At 43.1% G+C, this 17,033-nt stretch overlaps 1 protein-coding gene across 8 annotated transcripts in view; it reads right to left on the bottom strand.

The window, feature by feature from the left end:
• The window catches only part of ANKRD44 (ankyrin repeat domain 44), a 356,403-nt gene that overhangs the window by 171,863 nt on the left and 167,507 nt on the right, over positions 1 to 17,033 (bottom strand). For all 8 annotated transcript variants that reach the window (XM_089330137.1, XM_051849306.3, XM_089330134.1 and 5 more), the window contains exon 3: positions 10,922 to 11,000. Coding sequence is in view for 5 of the 8 variants with exons in the window: in XM_051849306.3 (XP_051705266.1) it covers positions 10,922 to 11,000 (79 nt within the window). In the remaining 3 variants the exon portion in view is untranslated. The remainder of the gene's footprint in view (positions 1 to 10,921; positions 11,001 to 17,033) is intronic.

Below are 17,033 nucleotides of genomic sequence, written 5' to 3'. Positions count from 1 at the left end.
GCCATTTAAATACCACAGCATTTTGAATCTAAGCATCTCTCTCTAAAGAGCTCCCGCACCAGCCAGATGACCAAGAGACCAAATAGGGTACAGTGTATGTGATGTGTGTAGCACACTCCCAAACTTGTAGCCATCTGCTTTTGTCTCTGCAAATCCATCTCATTCTCCTGCTTCTCCCCTCCCCCACTGGACATACAACCCATTTCTATGTTTTCAGTATGTGCTTAGAATGTTATATAACATAGTTCTAAAGGAGATAACTATGGAGACTAATTTTCAAGGATGTTTTATGAAATACTGGTAATAAAAGTAAAGTATAAGAAAAAATTTGGCATTAAAGAGTTGGTTAAATAATCTACTTTATAGCCATTCAAGGTAGCCATAATGCTCTATTATAAGCTATAAGCATTTTATATCTGGAGAAATGTTCACAAACTATTATATGAAAAAAAATAAATATTAGAACGTTACATACAGAATGAGCCCATTTTTTGTGGAAACATTGCAGAGTCTAGAAGGATTTCACAAAAGCCCTGCAATCTGTCTGGCACACGGTAGACATTCTGCATACAACTGTTTGCTAACTATGATCAAAGCAGTCAAGGACAGAAACATAGGAGCATCTGCTGCTGGCACAGTTCTAACTAAGCACAGGGCAGACCTAAACTAATAGTCATTATTTGGAAGACATTTTCTGGTTGGGAGAGAGATCTACTTCAACTGAACTGATGTGTTACAGGAATGAAAATATGCCCATGACAATGCATAGTTCCAACCCTATTATGTTTTGATCATATAGGTAATATACAAACCAAGGAATATATGCATCCTTTCAAAAACAGATCATTACCAATGGAGCCAAAGTCCTCTTGAGCATTGCCCTCAATGCTGAACCCTCCCTACTCCCTGAACTTAACCACTGCTCATGAGTTGGGAATGTAAGCTTCCAGTGGCTTTTATTTCTTCATATGCAAAGTATATGTGCCAAGAGAAAACAATCATCTGTAAATATGTGTGTCCATGGAATTAAGCTGGGTGGTCAGTAAAATTTTTTGTTATTTAAAATATTATACAACTTTTAAAAATACATCAATAAGTATGTTTTCACATAAATTTTATTGAATTGTACCAATACTCTGAATTCTCTTGTTCTACTCAGCATTATACTTCTTATAACTATCTATGTTGATACTTACAGAAAGAGTTCTTTCCTGTATTCCTACAAAAATATGCCACATTTTTTAGACATTCCCTCTGACTCACACAAGGAGGTAGCTAGCAAAAGGAGCTGAGATCCCCAGTCCCTCCCTGCAAACTTCCGGCTCTACCCTAACCCTCCTCACCTTATGCTGTGAAAAACCACAGTCTCTGCAAAACAGCTGCCCAGAACCAATGCCTGCCACAACCAACCAACATGCTGTGTCCTTGTAATATTATAATAAAATTACCATGGCTGATACTCCTAGTCCCATCATGTACCTGGCACCATGAAACTGCCAAGACTTTGAAAAAGGGGCAAGAAAATGGGCAGTACGCAAGTCCCACCCCAAACACGAACCTCTAAGAATATTCAATTAAACCTCACCCAAGACACCACCCCTGTGTCCTATATCATGTACAGGAACGATCCCAAACTTGGTTGGGCACGGCTCACCCTGAAGCATGCCTGCACTCCCTCTCCAGTGTGCACTTCACTTAGCTAACCATAACTCTCATTCCTCTGCTCATCTTTACCCACGTCTCAACTCCAGATTCTTCTTCCCATTGGAGACAAGCACTGGGCACCTCCTACAACACCTCTATTGATGAGTATGTTAATTGTTTCCAACATGTAACTATGCAAACAGTCTTCAAACAGTGAACATTCATAAAATGACTACTTCTGCAAATGTATTTCTTATGCAAGTATCTGTCTAGGACAGATCATTTAAAATGGACTTCTATGCATCAAAGGTGGTACACAGATTTGGTTTTAATATGCACTCTCAACCCTCCAAAGTATACCACAGTAAATAAGATTGCTCAGTTTCCCCACACCTTCAACACTGGGTATAACTGGCCATTTAAAATTGGTAAATCTGGGGGCTGGCACTGTGGCACAGCAGGTTAATGCCCTGGCTTGAAGAGTTGGCATCCCATATGGGTGCCGGTTCGAGACTCAGTGGCTCCACTTCTGATCCAGCTCTATGCTACGGCATGGGAAAACAGTAGAAGATGGGCCTCTGCATCCGTGTGGGAGACCCGGAAGAGGCTCCTGGCTCCTGGCTTCGGGTCGGCGCACTTCTGGCCATTGCAGCCAATTGGGGTGTGAACCATTGGATGGAAGACCCCTCTCTTTTCTCTCTCTCTCTCTCTCTCTCTGTCTCTGTCTGACTCTCCTCTCTCTGTGTAACTCTCTCAAGTAAAAAATAAATAAATCTAAAAAAAAAATGGTAAATCTGACCAGCTCCATGGCATAGCAGGTTAAAATCCAGTAACTCTAAGTCAATAATATCGTGTGATATACTTAAAAACTTGTTAATGTGGTAGTTCTGATACTCTATTCATATTATAAACACACACACAAAGGGGCACAATGACACTTATGGCAGTAATGCATATGTCCACTATTTCTATTAATGTCTTTTTTTTTTTTTTTTTTGACAGGCAGAGTGGACAGTGAGAGAGAGACACACACAGAGAAAGGTCTTCCTTTATCATTGGTTCACCCTCCAATGGCCGCTGCAGCTGGCGTGCTGCTGCTGGCGCACTGTGCTGATCCGAAGCTGGGAACCAGGTGCTTCTCCTGGTCTCCCATGCAGGTGCAGGGCCCAAGCACTTGGGCCATCCTCCACTGCACTCCCGGGCCACAGCAGAGAGCTGGCCTGGAAGAGGAGTCCCAGGACTGGGACTAGAACCCGGTGTGCCGGGGCCGCAAAGTGAAGGATTAGCCTATTGAGCCGCAGCACCAGCCTCTATTAATGTCTTTTACAAATGCTTATTTTCATGGCCGGTGCCATGGCGCACTAGGTTAATCCTCCACTTGTTGTGCTAGCATCCCATATGGGTGCCGGTTCTAGTCCTGGGTGCTCCTCTTCCAGTCCAGGTCTCTGTTGTGGCCTGGGATAACAGTGGAGGGTGGCCTAAGTGCTTGGGCCCCTGCACCGGCACCTTCCACCAGGAGGAAACTCGTGGCTCCTGGTTCCGGATCGGCGCAGCTCCGGCCGTTGCAGCCATTTGGGGAGTGAACCAACAGAAGGAAGACCTTTCTCTCTGTCTCTCCCTCTCACTGTCTGTAACTCTACCTGTCAAATAAAAAAAAAAATCTAAAAAAAAAAAAATGCTTATTTTCATTTACTCAAAAGGAAGAGAGGGGAAGGAGAGGGAGAAATCTTCCATCTACTGGTTCACTCCTCAAATGCCTGTTATGGCCAGGGCTGGGCCAGGCTGAAGCCAGGAGCCCAGAACTCTACCCAGGTCTCCCATACAGGCAGCAGTGTCCCAAACACCGGAACTGTCATTTGCTGCCTCCCAGGATGCAACAGCAGAAAGCTGGGTTGGAAGCAGAGCCAGTAGGCAAACCCAAGCCTCTGATACAGGACGCAGGCATCCTAAGCAGCAGCTTAACCCACTTTGCCACAAGGCTACCCTAGATATGTCTATTGGCTTGCAGCAATAGTTTCATGGGTGTATGCATGGTCCAAGCTCATCAGATTACATGTATTAAACAAATGCAGTTTATTATTTATCAAATATATGTCAATTTAAGCCGTTTTAAAACAAATATTGCAAATAAATACTGCAAATATGGTTAGGAAAAGCAGCATCTCATCCTTGTGTGCTCTTGTTTAATAATAAAGTTGAACATTGACTATCTTTTAATATATCTTTTATATCTTTTAATATATGTTTTTCTACTGGTGATTTATAGTTCATTTTCAGAGAATTACCTGTTGTATAGTCTTTGTCTTTTTTTCCAGTTTCACTTGAGGTTTTTATGTATTTTTTTGCAATTTGCATATGATAGTTTATTTTTCTTTTTACATTTTTATGCATATGAAGAGAACAGACTTCATGTATTTAATAGATACTGTTACAAGCAGATAGCCACACTTCCCTCCCTCTCTCCCTCAATCCCCTTCCTTCCTTTTTTACTTTAAATTTTGCAATAACATAATTTTAATTTGCTTTATAATCACAAGTTTAGTGCATCACTAAGCATAATGCTCAACAAGGAAAAAGTAGAAAGACCAGTGTTCCACAGGAATATAGACAAGGGCTAAAAACAACAATGAAATCATACAAGGAGACACCCAGGAAGGGCTTCTTTCCTCCCTGCAAGCCCTCCATGGCTCCTCTGGTTGGAGAAGCAGCTGCCAGGATCCCTCCCCTCTCCCTGCAACAGAAATGACTAGGACAAAGGCAGAGGTATCTGAACGGAGACTTGAGGATTTCGTCAGCGTCCTTGCCTGCTGCTGGCTTCCTCTTCGTCTAACCACCTCCCAGATCCTTGTTTCCCTGTCAGGGGGAGGCAGTCAGCTGGTTTGGGCTCTGAACTGAATATTTATGACTGGCTTTTCTAGAGGGAGCTTCACGTTATTTACCTGCCTGTCAGGCATCGTTGTGCACCAAAGGACACCGCCTGCATGTCTAATGATTTAAAGGCAAAGGCTTTTTACCCAAGACATTTTAAAGCTGAAAGCATGAAAACAAGTACGAGGCGAAACTGTTAGAAACAAAGGCCCGGCTCACAATCATCAAGCAGAGACCCTAACTACACATTAAGCATGTCCGTCCTCTTGTCTCTGCTACCTCTTAATTTTATTTTCACAGAGATCAAGAGTAAAGAGAACACTGAGCATCGTTTCCAATGGCAATATCTCTGCTCTCTTAGCCTTGTCCTCTGGGAAGAAGTGGGAATACGCAAAACAAAGTGGTAGTGTGATAAAGGTGGGCTGACAGGCTGGACAATCTTATAGACCAGAGAACCACTAATTCTTAAAGCTGGTTTATCTAAAGTCTGGATTTTATTGAAATAAGATTTTTAAAAAATCATATAAAATGACTATAATATGAGATCAGCTTGCTGGTGGTTTTTTTTTTTTTTTTTTTTTTTTTGAGCAACCAGACCAAATTTTATTATACCACAAGAACCCTGTCCTCCCAATTACTTTGGAAAAGTATATGATAATTCCATGTTTTGTCACAAGTGCTCCAAACATTTTAAAATTCCCCTTAGTGTTGTCTTTAGAGCCAATTTGCCTACCCACCGAAAAAATGGCTCATTACTTTATAAATGCACCATATTCATGGCCCCCAATCAGTATTGTCTTGTTTAATCCAACCTCTTTTTTTATTTTTAAAGATTTATTCATTTATTTGAGATACAGAGTTACAGACAGAAAGAGGAAAAGACAGAGAGAAAGGTCTTCCATCCACTGGTTCACTCCCCAAATGACCGGAGCTGGGCTGATCCGAAGCCAGGAGCCAGGAGCCAGGAGTTTCTTCTGAGTCTCCCACATGGGTGCAGGGGCCCAAGGACCTGGGTCATCTTCTACTGCTTTCCCAGACCATAGCAGAGAGCTGGCTCAGAAGAGGATCAGCCAGGATACAAACCAGTGCCCATATAGGATGTCAGCATCAAAGACAGAGGTTTAGCCCACTATACCACAGAACCAGCCCCAGTCAAACCCCTTTTACCAGACAAAAATATCAAATCCATCTCAAAAAAATGAGTATGTTGCACATAAGAAAACCAAAAGAATGATATGCCACCAGCTCTGGTAGTAATTTGCATTGTGAGTGGTAACACATTTCTTTTTTTTTTTTTTTTTAATTTAATGAGCATAAATTTCCAAAGTACAGCTTATGGACCACAATAGCCTCCTCCCCCCCACCCATGTCTTCCCTCCCATCCACAACGCTCCCCTCTCCCACGCCCTCTCCCCTTCCCCTTCACATCACGATTAATTTTCAATTATCTTTATATACAGAAGATCAATTTAGCGTATGTTAAGTAAAGATTTCCACATTTTGCTCCCACACAGAAACACAAAGTGTAAAATACTATTTGAGTACTAGTTATAGCATTGATTAAACACCTAAGAGTAATTGTGTATTAATTACAGAGTTCAACCAATAGTTTTAAGTAGAATATAAAATGCATCTTTTGTATTGTTGTGGCTTCCCCCCGACCTCCCTCCCTCCCGTGGCCCTCTCTTCACCCACTTCCTCTCCCATCCCGCCCTTCATCACGTTTCATTTTCAATTACCTTCATATACCGAATATCAATTTAGTATATGCTAAGCAGGGATTTCAACAGATTGCACTCGCACAACCGAACCAGGTATAGGGTATTGTTCGACTAGTAGTGTTGTTTTTGAGTTTCATAGATAAACATATTAAGGACAGAGATCCTGCGTGGGGAGCATGAACCCAGTGACTCCCGTTGTTGATTTAACAATTGGCACTCTTATTTATGACGTCAGCAATCACCCGAGACTCTTGCTATGAGCTGTCTAGGCTATGGAAGCCCCTTGAGTTCACCAACTCTGTATTTGTTTAGTCAAGGCCATATCACAGTGGAGGTTCCTTCCTCCCTTCAGAGAAAGGCGCCTCTCTCCTTGATGGCCTGATCCTTCTGCTGGGGTCTTGTTCACCAGGATCCTTCATTTAGATTGTTTTTTGCCACCGTGTCATGGCTTTCCATGCCTGCGAGACTCTCGTGGACCTTTTAGTCAGATCCGAATGTCCCAAGGGTTGATTCTGAGGCAGGAGTGCTGTTTTGGGCATTTGCCATTCTATGAGTCTGCTGTGTGACCTGCTTCCCCCGCAGGATCATTCTCAACCCTTTTGATTCTATCTTTCATTATTTGCTTACACTGGTCTTATTTGTGTAATCTCTTCGACACTTACCCTATCTTTTTGATCAGCTGTGTATTTATATTTGTCACTTAACCAAGTGTGCTGGCATTGGTACCTGCCTCCTTGGTAAGATTGAGTTGAAATCCCCTGGCACATTTCCAGTTCCACCATTGGAGGTAGGTCTGAGTGAGTATGTGCCGTCCTATATATCTCCTCCCTCTCTTATTCGAGTGGTAACACATTTCAAAAATTCACAGGAAACAATCTTTCTTATACCACTTGTTTGGCGATACCAGGTCTAAAAGCGCTTTTTTTTTTTTTTAACTTATTTGTTATACCTCACAAACTCACCCATACTAAAGGGTGTGTGCTTTCACTTTTCTTCCTACAACCCAGGACTCTATACCCTTGCTCATCCTCACTGTTCTTTCGAGAATAATTTCTTTGAAGATTTATTTATATATTTGAAAGACAGAGTTACGAAATGAGAGGGAGAGGGAGAGGGGAAGTGAACCATCTGCTGGTTCACTCCTCAAATGGCTTCAACGCCTGGTGCTAGGCCAGGCTGAAGCTAGGAGTCTGGAACTCCATCCAGGTCTCCCACATGAGTGCTGGGGCCCAAGGACCTAGGCCATCTTCTACTGCTTTCCCAGGCCATAGCAGAGAGCCGGATCAGAAGTGGAACAACCGGGACTTGAACTAGCGCCCATATGGGATGCCATCGTTGCAGGTGGCGGGTGCCACCACAAATGCCGGCCCCTCTAGAGGATATTTCTACTCTGTTCATCCTTCTGTGCACTCTGCTTCCTGTATCTCAGCCGTAGCCCATAGGCAGGTCTTCATCAACCCCACTGACCTTCTCTCTGCCTTAATTCTGACTTGGCCAGTTCCCAAACAGAAGCCAGAGTCAGGGGAAAAATAAAGCTAGGATTGGGACTGGTATTTATAAGAAGGTGAAATGTGTAAGGTTTGAATTCCTCCCCAAGACCTTGTCCCTGCTCTCTCTGTTCAGAGGCATTCAGAGGTCCATCTGCCTGGCTGACAGAAGATAAAGTCAGAAGGAATTCAGCAGGCTTGGGTTACACCATGCTCTGTAAGTTAATAAAACAATAGAGAATACAGCTATAACGGGCTGTTCTGACATGGCCACATTATTTGTGCAACATGGGTATCGTTAACACTTCATTCATTATTAAATTGGAAAACAATTTGGTTAGACTCCTTAAAGGGCCAGCTGCAGATGCACGCTCAGAGATGAAGTCATCACACTCTCCCAATGATACGTCTTTAGGAATATAATGTATCACTGATTAAAGGACTTTTCAGGGAAAGTAAAAGCTATGCAAATTCCAAGAGTTTCCTTCAGCTTCCAGTTAAAATTGCTACAGGAATTTCTCGAGGCTCTCCTTGAAGTGTTAAGTCTTCCTAATTTAATGGGAAGAGGAGAGGAAAAATTCAAAGCAAGTTGAACCAGAATTACAGTAATGAGATTACCAACTCTGTAATTCTAACACCCAACAGGTGTACAGATCAGATATCTGTGACAGCTCCTGCAGCTCTGCCGAATCAGCCACAGTTGAAGAGAGGCTGGGGGAGATATGCCCACGTGAAGGTGAACTAAAACCAGGTTTTCCAAAGAATCACCAGCCCCAGATGACCAAAGAAAAAGACAGCTCAACTTCACACTGCAGAATTTATACTTTCCCCTTCAGATGTACAAACAGCAAGAATATAAAATTGGAGCCAACGGCAGGGTGTGAATTTCCCATTCATGCGCCAAACATGCCTCTGAGAAGTCTCTATACAGGTTGAATCTCCTTTATTCAAAATGCCTGGGACCGGCCGGCGCCGCAGCTCAGTAGGCTAATCCTCTGCCTTGTGGCGTCGACACACTGGATTCTAGTCCTGGTTGGGGCGCCCCTCTTCCAGGCCAGCTCTCTGTTGTGGCCAGGGAGCACAGTGGAGGATGGCCCCAAGTCCTTGGGCCCTGCACCCCATGGGAGACCAGGAAAAGCACCTGGCTCCTGCCATTGGATCAGCGCGGTGCGCCGGTCGCAGCGGCCATTGGAGGGTGAACCAACCCCAAAAGGAAGACCTTTCTCTCTGTCTCTCTCTCTCACTGTCCACTCTGCCTGTCAAAAAAAAAAAAAAAAAAAAAAAAAGCCTGGGACCAAAAGTGTTTTAGATTTAGATTTTGGATTTTTTTTCAGATTTTTGGAATATTTACATATACTTAATTTTGGGAATGAGACCCAAGTGTGAACACAAAACTAATTTGTGTTTCATATATACCTTATATATATATATACACAAACATACCTTATAGTCTGAATGTGATTTTGTATAATATTTTTAGTTTGCCTCCATTTGATTGCAACCTGTCCCATGAAGCCAGGTATGGAATTTTCCTCACATTTACACACAACATGTATCAGACTTTGGAGTATTTGGGATTTTCAGATGAGAAAGACTTCATTCGAACATTTGGGTGGTGGGTAGAGCTGAGTGGGATCAGTAGGTGTTGTACCACAAAATTCTTTATTTTATACCTCTACTGCTGTGGCCTACAATTTTCGACAGGCCAAATTTCAACTGCTAGGGCAACCAGCCAGGTGCACACTGGCTCTCAGCCACTGTCTGCCAACATCAAACAGCACATGTTTTTTGGAACACAGCCCTGGAACATCTTTAGATTTGCCAGAAGAAAGGCCCATTCTCAAAAATACAAGGAATGCCACACAAAATCTAACCTAAACTCCACCTGACTGTCAGGAGCATGGGGCACCCATGTTTGAGGCACAGAACGCTTGTTTCCTAGGAAAAACCCACCCCAAGAACACAAGCACAACACAAACCAGGGCCCTGCGCCCCTTCCTCATGATCACAGCACAATTCCTACTCCTTTTCCACAAGGCTCTCCCATTTGTTTGAGTATAGCATCAGCTCCTACCTTTGCATAGCTTACTTTGGAATTATACAGCAAACAAAGGCAAGACCTTATAATAGGCCTTCTGCCTATTACAGTCCAGAAGCAGAGGCATTTCCTCCAGATTTTTCTTTTCTTCAAACAAAAAGGAGGAATAAGAAAGGCCACCTGTCTGTGTACAATCTACAACGAGACACATGCCTGTGCTCAGACTGTACAGATACAGCTGGTCTTTCTATAGCTACCCACATGCACATGCTCATTTGGCAATTTGTCCAGCAAGCACTCAAGGGAGCACAGGTGAGTTCTGGAAACATGTGTGGAGAAATATTCAGAGCATACAGGTTTCCAAAAAGCAAAGCTTTGGCATTTTAAAATCTGATCACATATTTAAAATACATACAAATATAAAGGAAATAATATGTCAAAGACAATACATACATATACAAACACCAGTTTTAACATGCTTCTCATAATTACTTCCAATTTTTTAAAAAAATATTTCACAGAGCTGGTGTAGTCCCTTTTATACCTTCATCGAAGACTCCTCTCACTGAATCTGCCTACCTGGAGGTAACCACTATCCAAAACTGGCATGATGCCTTACCCTTCGTGTTTTTACACTTTTATTACAGTCACAGTCATGTATCCATAAGCTAAACGTAGTATTGTTTTCCAGCACAATATCAACATATGCAAACAGACATACTTACTGACTATATATACATGTAACAGATATAAACTACATGCCCCCAATAGCCTATGCATAAACACAAACCATATAGACTACATCTAAATATACCCAGACATACTTACTATGTGTGTGTGTGTGTGTATATATATATATATATGACATGTACGGTATGTATTGTGCAAAAGGTATCCAAATGTACTGCATTCATCTACAATGTCAGGCCTGATTAGACAGTCAGGAACCAGACTTTCAAAGTACAAGAGTTACCAGAGATAGCATTTGTCCACAACAATTTCTTGCATTGTCTTTCATGTACAGATAAAACCACTCATCAAGTAAACCCCCATGAGCATAATAAGGGGATTCTGTCTGAGTTCACATAGTAGTCAATCTACCCGACTGGTTTACCAGACACAGTTTCATCTGCAGTTGACCTCTGAGTGCAGCAGTTACCTACCTGACAGAATCAGGAGTTCAATGATCTCTGCATCTCCCAGAAACGCGGCCACATGAAGAGGGGTTCGTTTCTCAGAATCCTGAAACAATGCCAAAGACACACAACAGGTCAATGGTGGCTGGAGGCACCTTCTGCATACACAGTAAGTGGCATTCACCCTGAGGTCAGTGCCTGTGGAAGGGCATGAAAGCCAAACACTTGCTCACGTGAGTTCTGACCACACAGCTCTCGGCCCCACGTGTGAAGTTCTATTCTCTGTGTCAGTGCCTGACTACCTGGGCAGGTCAAGGATGGATCATCACACACTGAATGATGATTTTCAAACCTTAATTATAGCTAAAAAAAAAAAATAAACAACCCAAACCTTTCTAGACAACACAGTCCAAAGCTTTCCATGATGTACTGTCTTTCTAAATGCACCTAGTGGAACTGTTCATGAGGACATTAGATGTAAGCACAGTCATTTTCTTCTTTCTGTCCCATTAACTGTTGCCAAAATGATTACTGAATTTTTACCCTTCCTGGACCCAAATTCTGGGCACAGGGCGTGATCACAACAGACTCGGTCCCTACCCTCAGGAAACTGACGTTCAAGTGGCAAGGCTGACAACGGTCAAGCAAATAAATGTCACAGGAAATCATTTCAGTGACATAATTGAAGCAGACTAATGGGATTGAGTGACTGGGGGTTTGGGAATAAGAGGGGTTGGGTATGGAATTTCTGAGGGTGTTGACATTTGATCTGAGAGATGAGGCAGTTATTACTATCTCTGTTTAAAGAGGAGAAAATTGTGACTCAAAAAACAGACTAAGGGCCGGCACCGCAGCTCACTAGGCTAATCCTCCGCCTTGTGGCACTGGCACACCGGGTTCTAGTCCCGGTAGGGGCGCCGGATTCTGTCCCAGTTGCCCCTCTTCCAGGCCAGCTCTCTGCTGTGGCCAGGGAGTGCAGTGGAGGATGGCCCAGGTGCTTGGGCCCTGCACCCCATGGGAGACCAGGATAAGTACCTGGTTCCTGGCTTTGGATCAGCGTGATGCGCCAGCCACAGCGCACCAGCCGCGGCGGCCATTGGAGGGTAAACCAACGGCAAAGGAAGACCTTTCTCTCTGTCTCTCTCTCTCACTGTCCACTCTGCCTGTCAAATAAATAAATAAATAAAAAAGAAAAAAAAACAGACTAAGAATTCCCTTGATAGGACCAATGTTGTGGCACAATGGGTTAAGTTGCCACCTGCAGTGCCTGCATCCCGTATGAATACCCCTGCTAATATGTCTGTGAAGTGCCCACCCACATGAGAGACCCAGATGGAGTGCCACACACCTGCCACAGCCCTGGCCATTGTGGCCATCTGGGAGAGAGCCAGTGAGTAGAAAATCTCCTTTCTCTCTCTCTCTCTCTCTAACTCTGCCTTTCAAATAAATAATTTAGTTAAAAAAAAAAAAAAAAAAAAAAAAGAAGAATTTCCTCAAGATGTCGTAGTACACAGAAAAATCCAGGATCACACCTTTACCAGTCTATGTCCTTGCCAAGGCATTTACCATGCTTTGCTAATATGCAGCAGCATAATATCAGACAAAAGAGAAATACTGCTTTTCCATCTTTAAATTGGAGATAACAATATCTGCCTTAAAGGACTGATCTGTGGAATCAAGATAGCGTCAGTAAATAAAGCCTGAGTCAGACAGGAGGCAAGTACACAGCAGGTGACCCACAGGTAGCCATTATTATCAGCAGCATAGATAGGAGTGTGCTGTCCTCCAAGACTACAAACTCTTGAGGGACAGGACAGGTCTTATTCCCCTTCATCCTCATAGCAGCAACACACCAGGCACTCGGCATACGAATTGAACTAGTTCCCACGTGTGGTCTCTTGACAAACCCATTGACCACTCTGTAACAATGGTAACCAAAGCCTGTATGTTATGTCTCAAAACTAGCAAGCATTTTAGTCCTGAAATGTTTGGATTCAGTGTTGATTTTAATCATCATTCCTGTTATCACTTGATTATACAATCACCCTAACCACCCTTGATTAGCCCACGGATATTACTCTATTTTCTGACAGTTTAGGCCCTTTGTTTCAGATTCTTGCTTTTAGTCTTTTATGACTCTATTATCTAAAACAGATGGCAAGCAGGGAATATGACAAGATCTGATCTTCAAACCAGTCTATTTGTTAGAGGGCCTGGTAAATCGAATTTAAGAAGAAATAGGTTAACATTAACTGAATAAAAAGAAGAGCTTGAATTAGTTGGAAATTTATGCTGTCTGTGTATGTTGTAGGCAATTATTATGGATAAGTGTATACAAAAAATAATGGAAAAATCAGTAAGAGATATGACCGGGGTCAACCCCATTACAGCTGCATCACTCTATCTTTGAAGACAAAGACTTATTTGAAAACATGTTTACTTACTGGAGAATCAGGTGAATTAGTTTGTGCAATGAACCATAAATAGGGCCAGACTTTCAGAAATACTTTTTATTTCTTATATGGTTAGCCTTACAAACATTTTCTACATTAGCCTCATATTCCCTTTGACTCCTCACTATATCTATCTACTTTAAAATGTCTGGAGTTTTGGAATAAAGGTTATATAATTATATGTTCTTCTGTGAACTGGATCAGATTCAGGGTTTGGTTTAACAAATTAAACCTTGCTTAAGTGACTTAAACAATGATTTTTTTCAACCCAAATTATGATTTCATTTGACCTTAGGCAAAGTCAATGCTCTGTTTGAGAACTTGACCTCAAATAAAAGCCTCCAACATCTTTCTCTGCCTTCCAGATCTGGCTGGGCTGTTATTATGTGACTGACTTTGCTGATTCTGTGGCCCCTTTTATGATACAGCATGCTTAAGCCAAAGTTCCTACGATATAAAAACATGTTCTGTAAGATCATATTATAAAAATTATTGATTATGAATCCCAGTGTCCCTCTTAATACACACTGAAATGTTTCCTGTACCTTCTAGGACAATTATACCCACCGACAGTCTCCTCTGGGCTGGCATAAGCCACCACCAGCAACCACCAGCCACCACCAGCCACCACCAGCAATGCTGGCATCCCATAGGGGCACCAGTTCGAGTCCCGGCTGTTCAATTTCCAATCCAGCTCCCTGCTAGTGCACCTGGGAAAGCACCAGAATATGGCCAAAGTCCTTGGGCCTCTATCCACACTGGAGACCCAAATGAATTTCCTGGGTCCTGGCTTTGGCCTGGCCATTGCAGACATTTGGGGGAGTGAACCAGCAGATGGAAAGACCTCTCTATCTCTTCCCCTCTCTAACTCTTTCAAATCAATAAAATATTAAAAAAAAAAAAATAGTCTCTTTCAAGGGCACAGATAGGGACCTGCAGAGAAAACCTACAATCCAGCAGCACTCCTTCAGTTCTCTGAAGCAGCAGAACGACAGAAACTATCACATGTACTATTTTTTTTTTTTTTGACAGAGTGGACAGTGAGAGAGAGAGACAGAGAGAAAGGTCTTCCTTTGCCGTTGGTTCACCCTCCAATGGCCGCCGCGGCCGGCGTGCTGCGGCCGGCGCACCGCGCTGATCCGATGGCAGGAGCCAGGAGCCAGGTGCTTTTCCTGGTCTCCCATGGGGTGCAGGGCCCAAGCACCTGGGCCATCCTCCACTGTACTCCCTGGCCACAGCAGAGGGCTGGCCTGGAAGAGGGGCAACCGGGACAGAATCCGGCACCCCGACTGGGACTAGAACCCGGTGTGCCAGCGCCGCTAGGCGGAGGATTAGCCTAGTGAGCCGTGGCGCCGGCCCTATCACATGTACTATTAAGACCAAAGCAACAGTTCACTCCCACGACTGGCTAAGGACTGCTAACACTGGCCCTCCAGCAGGAAACCTCAGTGATATACATGGACCCCGAGTGGAGGAGTGAGGGACAAAGCCACAACAGTCATCAAGCTCAATAAGGTGAAATCAGAGGTCACAGTCCGTCCTCTGCCTAAGTATAAGGCTACTCTATTTGCCACAAGCTGAACTCATGGAGCAGAAAGCTCTGGAGAAAAGAGAACACTAGTAATAACACTAATAACAATGAGCTCTAGATCAATGACACCCCATAAGGTGTCTATAAGAAGGAATGAGCCTATCTGGCAATTATTGGGGGTTTCTGTTTTTGTTTTTCAAAGTACCTTCTCCTCTCTTCTACTACTCAATTTGAAATATCTCTATCAGGGAAGATACACTTTTTACAACTGTGCCTTTCTTTAGTCTTATTATCCGTATTTAAAAGATAAGGGTTATCTGCATTGTATAGATGGTATAACTTTCCCAACACAGCAAATTCATGTCAGAGAATTAGGTGTACTGGCTCCCAGCCTGAAAGTGTCTTCATAAAAATGAAAGCAAAACATCTTAGAAGTTGCCTTTATAATCTAAACACCTTTTCACTTTAATTGCTAAGAAATTCTAGAGAAACAAACATGACTTAAACATCCCTATATAAGCACGCACAAGAAATTACACAGCAAGGGACCAGGAATGGAGAGTAAATTGAGGACCAAAGACAGCAACACACGCGCTTATGCTGCAGAGAGAAGCTGAGTCACCAAGGTTTTCGGATTAACACTTGTTAGGGATGAGAGGTGAGGGACAGAACTGGTACTGAGGAAAGACCTTCTTAGTGCTCCCGAAGAGAGACTCTTGGAGCAACATGTGGGCTTGAAAAACAGCCAAATACATAGGCAGAAGGCAACTTTATGCCTTGTTCTGGGCTCCTGGTAGGGGAATAAAGGCGTCCGCATTGAGCATCTCCAGAGTCTGCCCTTTGTGGTTCAGGGTTTTGAATTCACAATACCCACACAGTCCAGGAACTTTCAAGTTAGTAACAGGCATAAAAGTCGGTTCTAAGCAGTACACAGAAGAAGAAATAAAACCCACACAGAGAGATGTGCCCTCAATTCAGGCAACCTGGGACACCTACAAATTAAATCTCCACAGAGATGAACTCAACCTAAGCCACAAGACCCATGTGGGAACAATTCACCCCTAGCAACAGTCAGCAGACATAACAGTCAGCAAGGACTTGAGATAACAGCAGGATCAGATAGATTAGGCATAATGTTTAAAATAACTTAAGACATAAAGGACAGAGCCTAAGGGGAAAACAAAACACTAGTTTTGTTTGTTTGCTTGTTTTTTAAGATATACAATTCAGAGGCCAGCATTGTGGCGTAGTAGGCTAAGCCTCCACCTGCTTCTGGTTTGAGTCCCAGCTGCTTCACTTCCAATCCAGCTCTCTGCTAATGACCTAGGAAAGCAGTGGAAGATGGCCCAAGTGCTTGGGCCCCTGCACCCATGTGGGAGACGGGAAGAAGCGCCTGGCTCCTGGCTTCGGATCATCAAGGCTCCAGCCGCAGCAGCCATTTGGGGAGTGAACAGTGGATTGAAGAAGTTTCTCTCTGTCTCTCCCTGTCTCTGTAACTCTGCCTCTCCAATAAAATCTTAAGGAAAAAAAAGTAAAAGCATCTCCCTAAAAACAAAAAGAGATACAAAATTTGGGAGAGGAACTATGAAGGAAGCTTTATGGGAAGCAGTGCCAACACATGATTTTAGAACTCATCCAAAGTTTTGATCTAAGAGGCATGAAAACTGGGAGAGAAAAAAAAAAAGCAAGGAAAGATAGGAGAAAGGAAAAATAAGTACAGTGACACTGGGACATACTTCAAAACCATTTATCCAGCCACACTTTCTAGATAGACATGTTTACTTAAATCAGTATGCCTGGTACGGAGTATATATTAGGGATCCAAAATTTAAAATATGCAGTCCTCTCACCTTAAAGAAACTTAGAGTACATGTATCAGTTCTCAAATTCAGGACATTAGACCAATAACAGAGAAGTGGGAAATAAAGACATTCACGAAGTTAAACAATTTGTGAAAACTAGCAGTGCAATGAGAGAAATGTCTTAGTGACTACTTCCCCAGAGCCATCCACTTCTGCCCTGGTCTGGGCAGGAAAGTCTCAGCTGACAAGAACAAATATCTCTGAATTGGGAAATAAACACTCCCTGGAGGCCCTGTTGTTCCAGCTTATCTGGGAACCTTGAAAGCCCTGGACCAGACTTCCAAGTCAATCGC

The sequence above is a fragment of the Oryctolagus cuniculus genome, chromosome 3, assembly GCF_051225735.1.
Source record: "Oryctolagus cuniculus isolate XC-2025 breed Fujian yellow rabbit chromosome 3, ASM5122573v1, whole genome shotgun sequence".
NCBI lineage: Eukaryota > Metazoa > Chordata > Mammalia > Lagomorpha > Leporidae > Oryctolagus > Oryctolagus cuniculus.
This window is presented reverse-complemented; position numbering and strand designations above follow the sequence as displayed.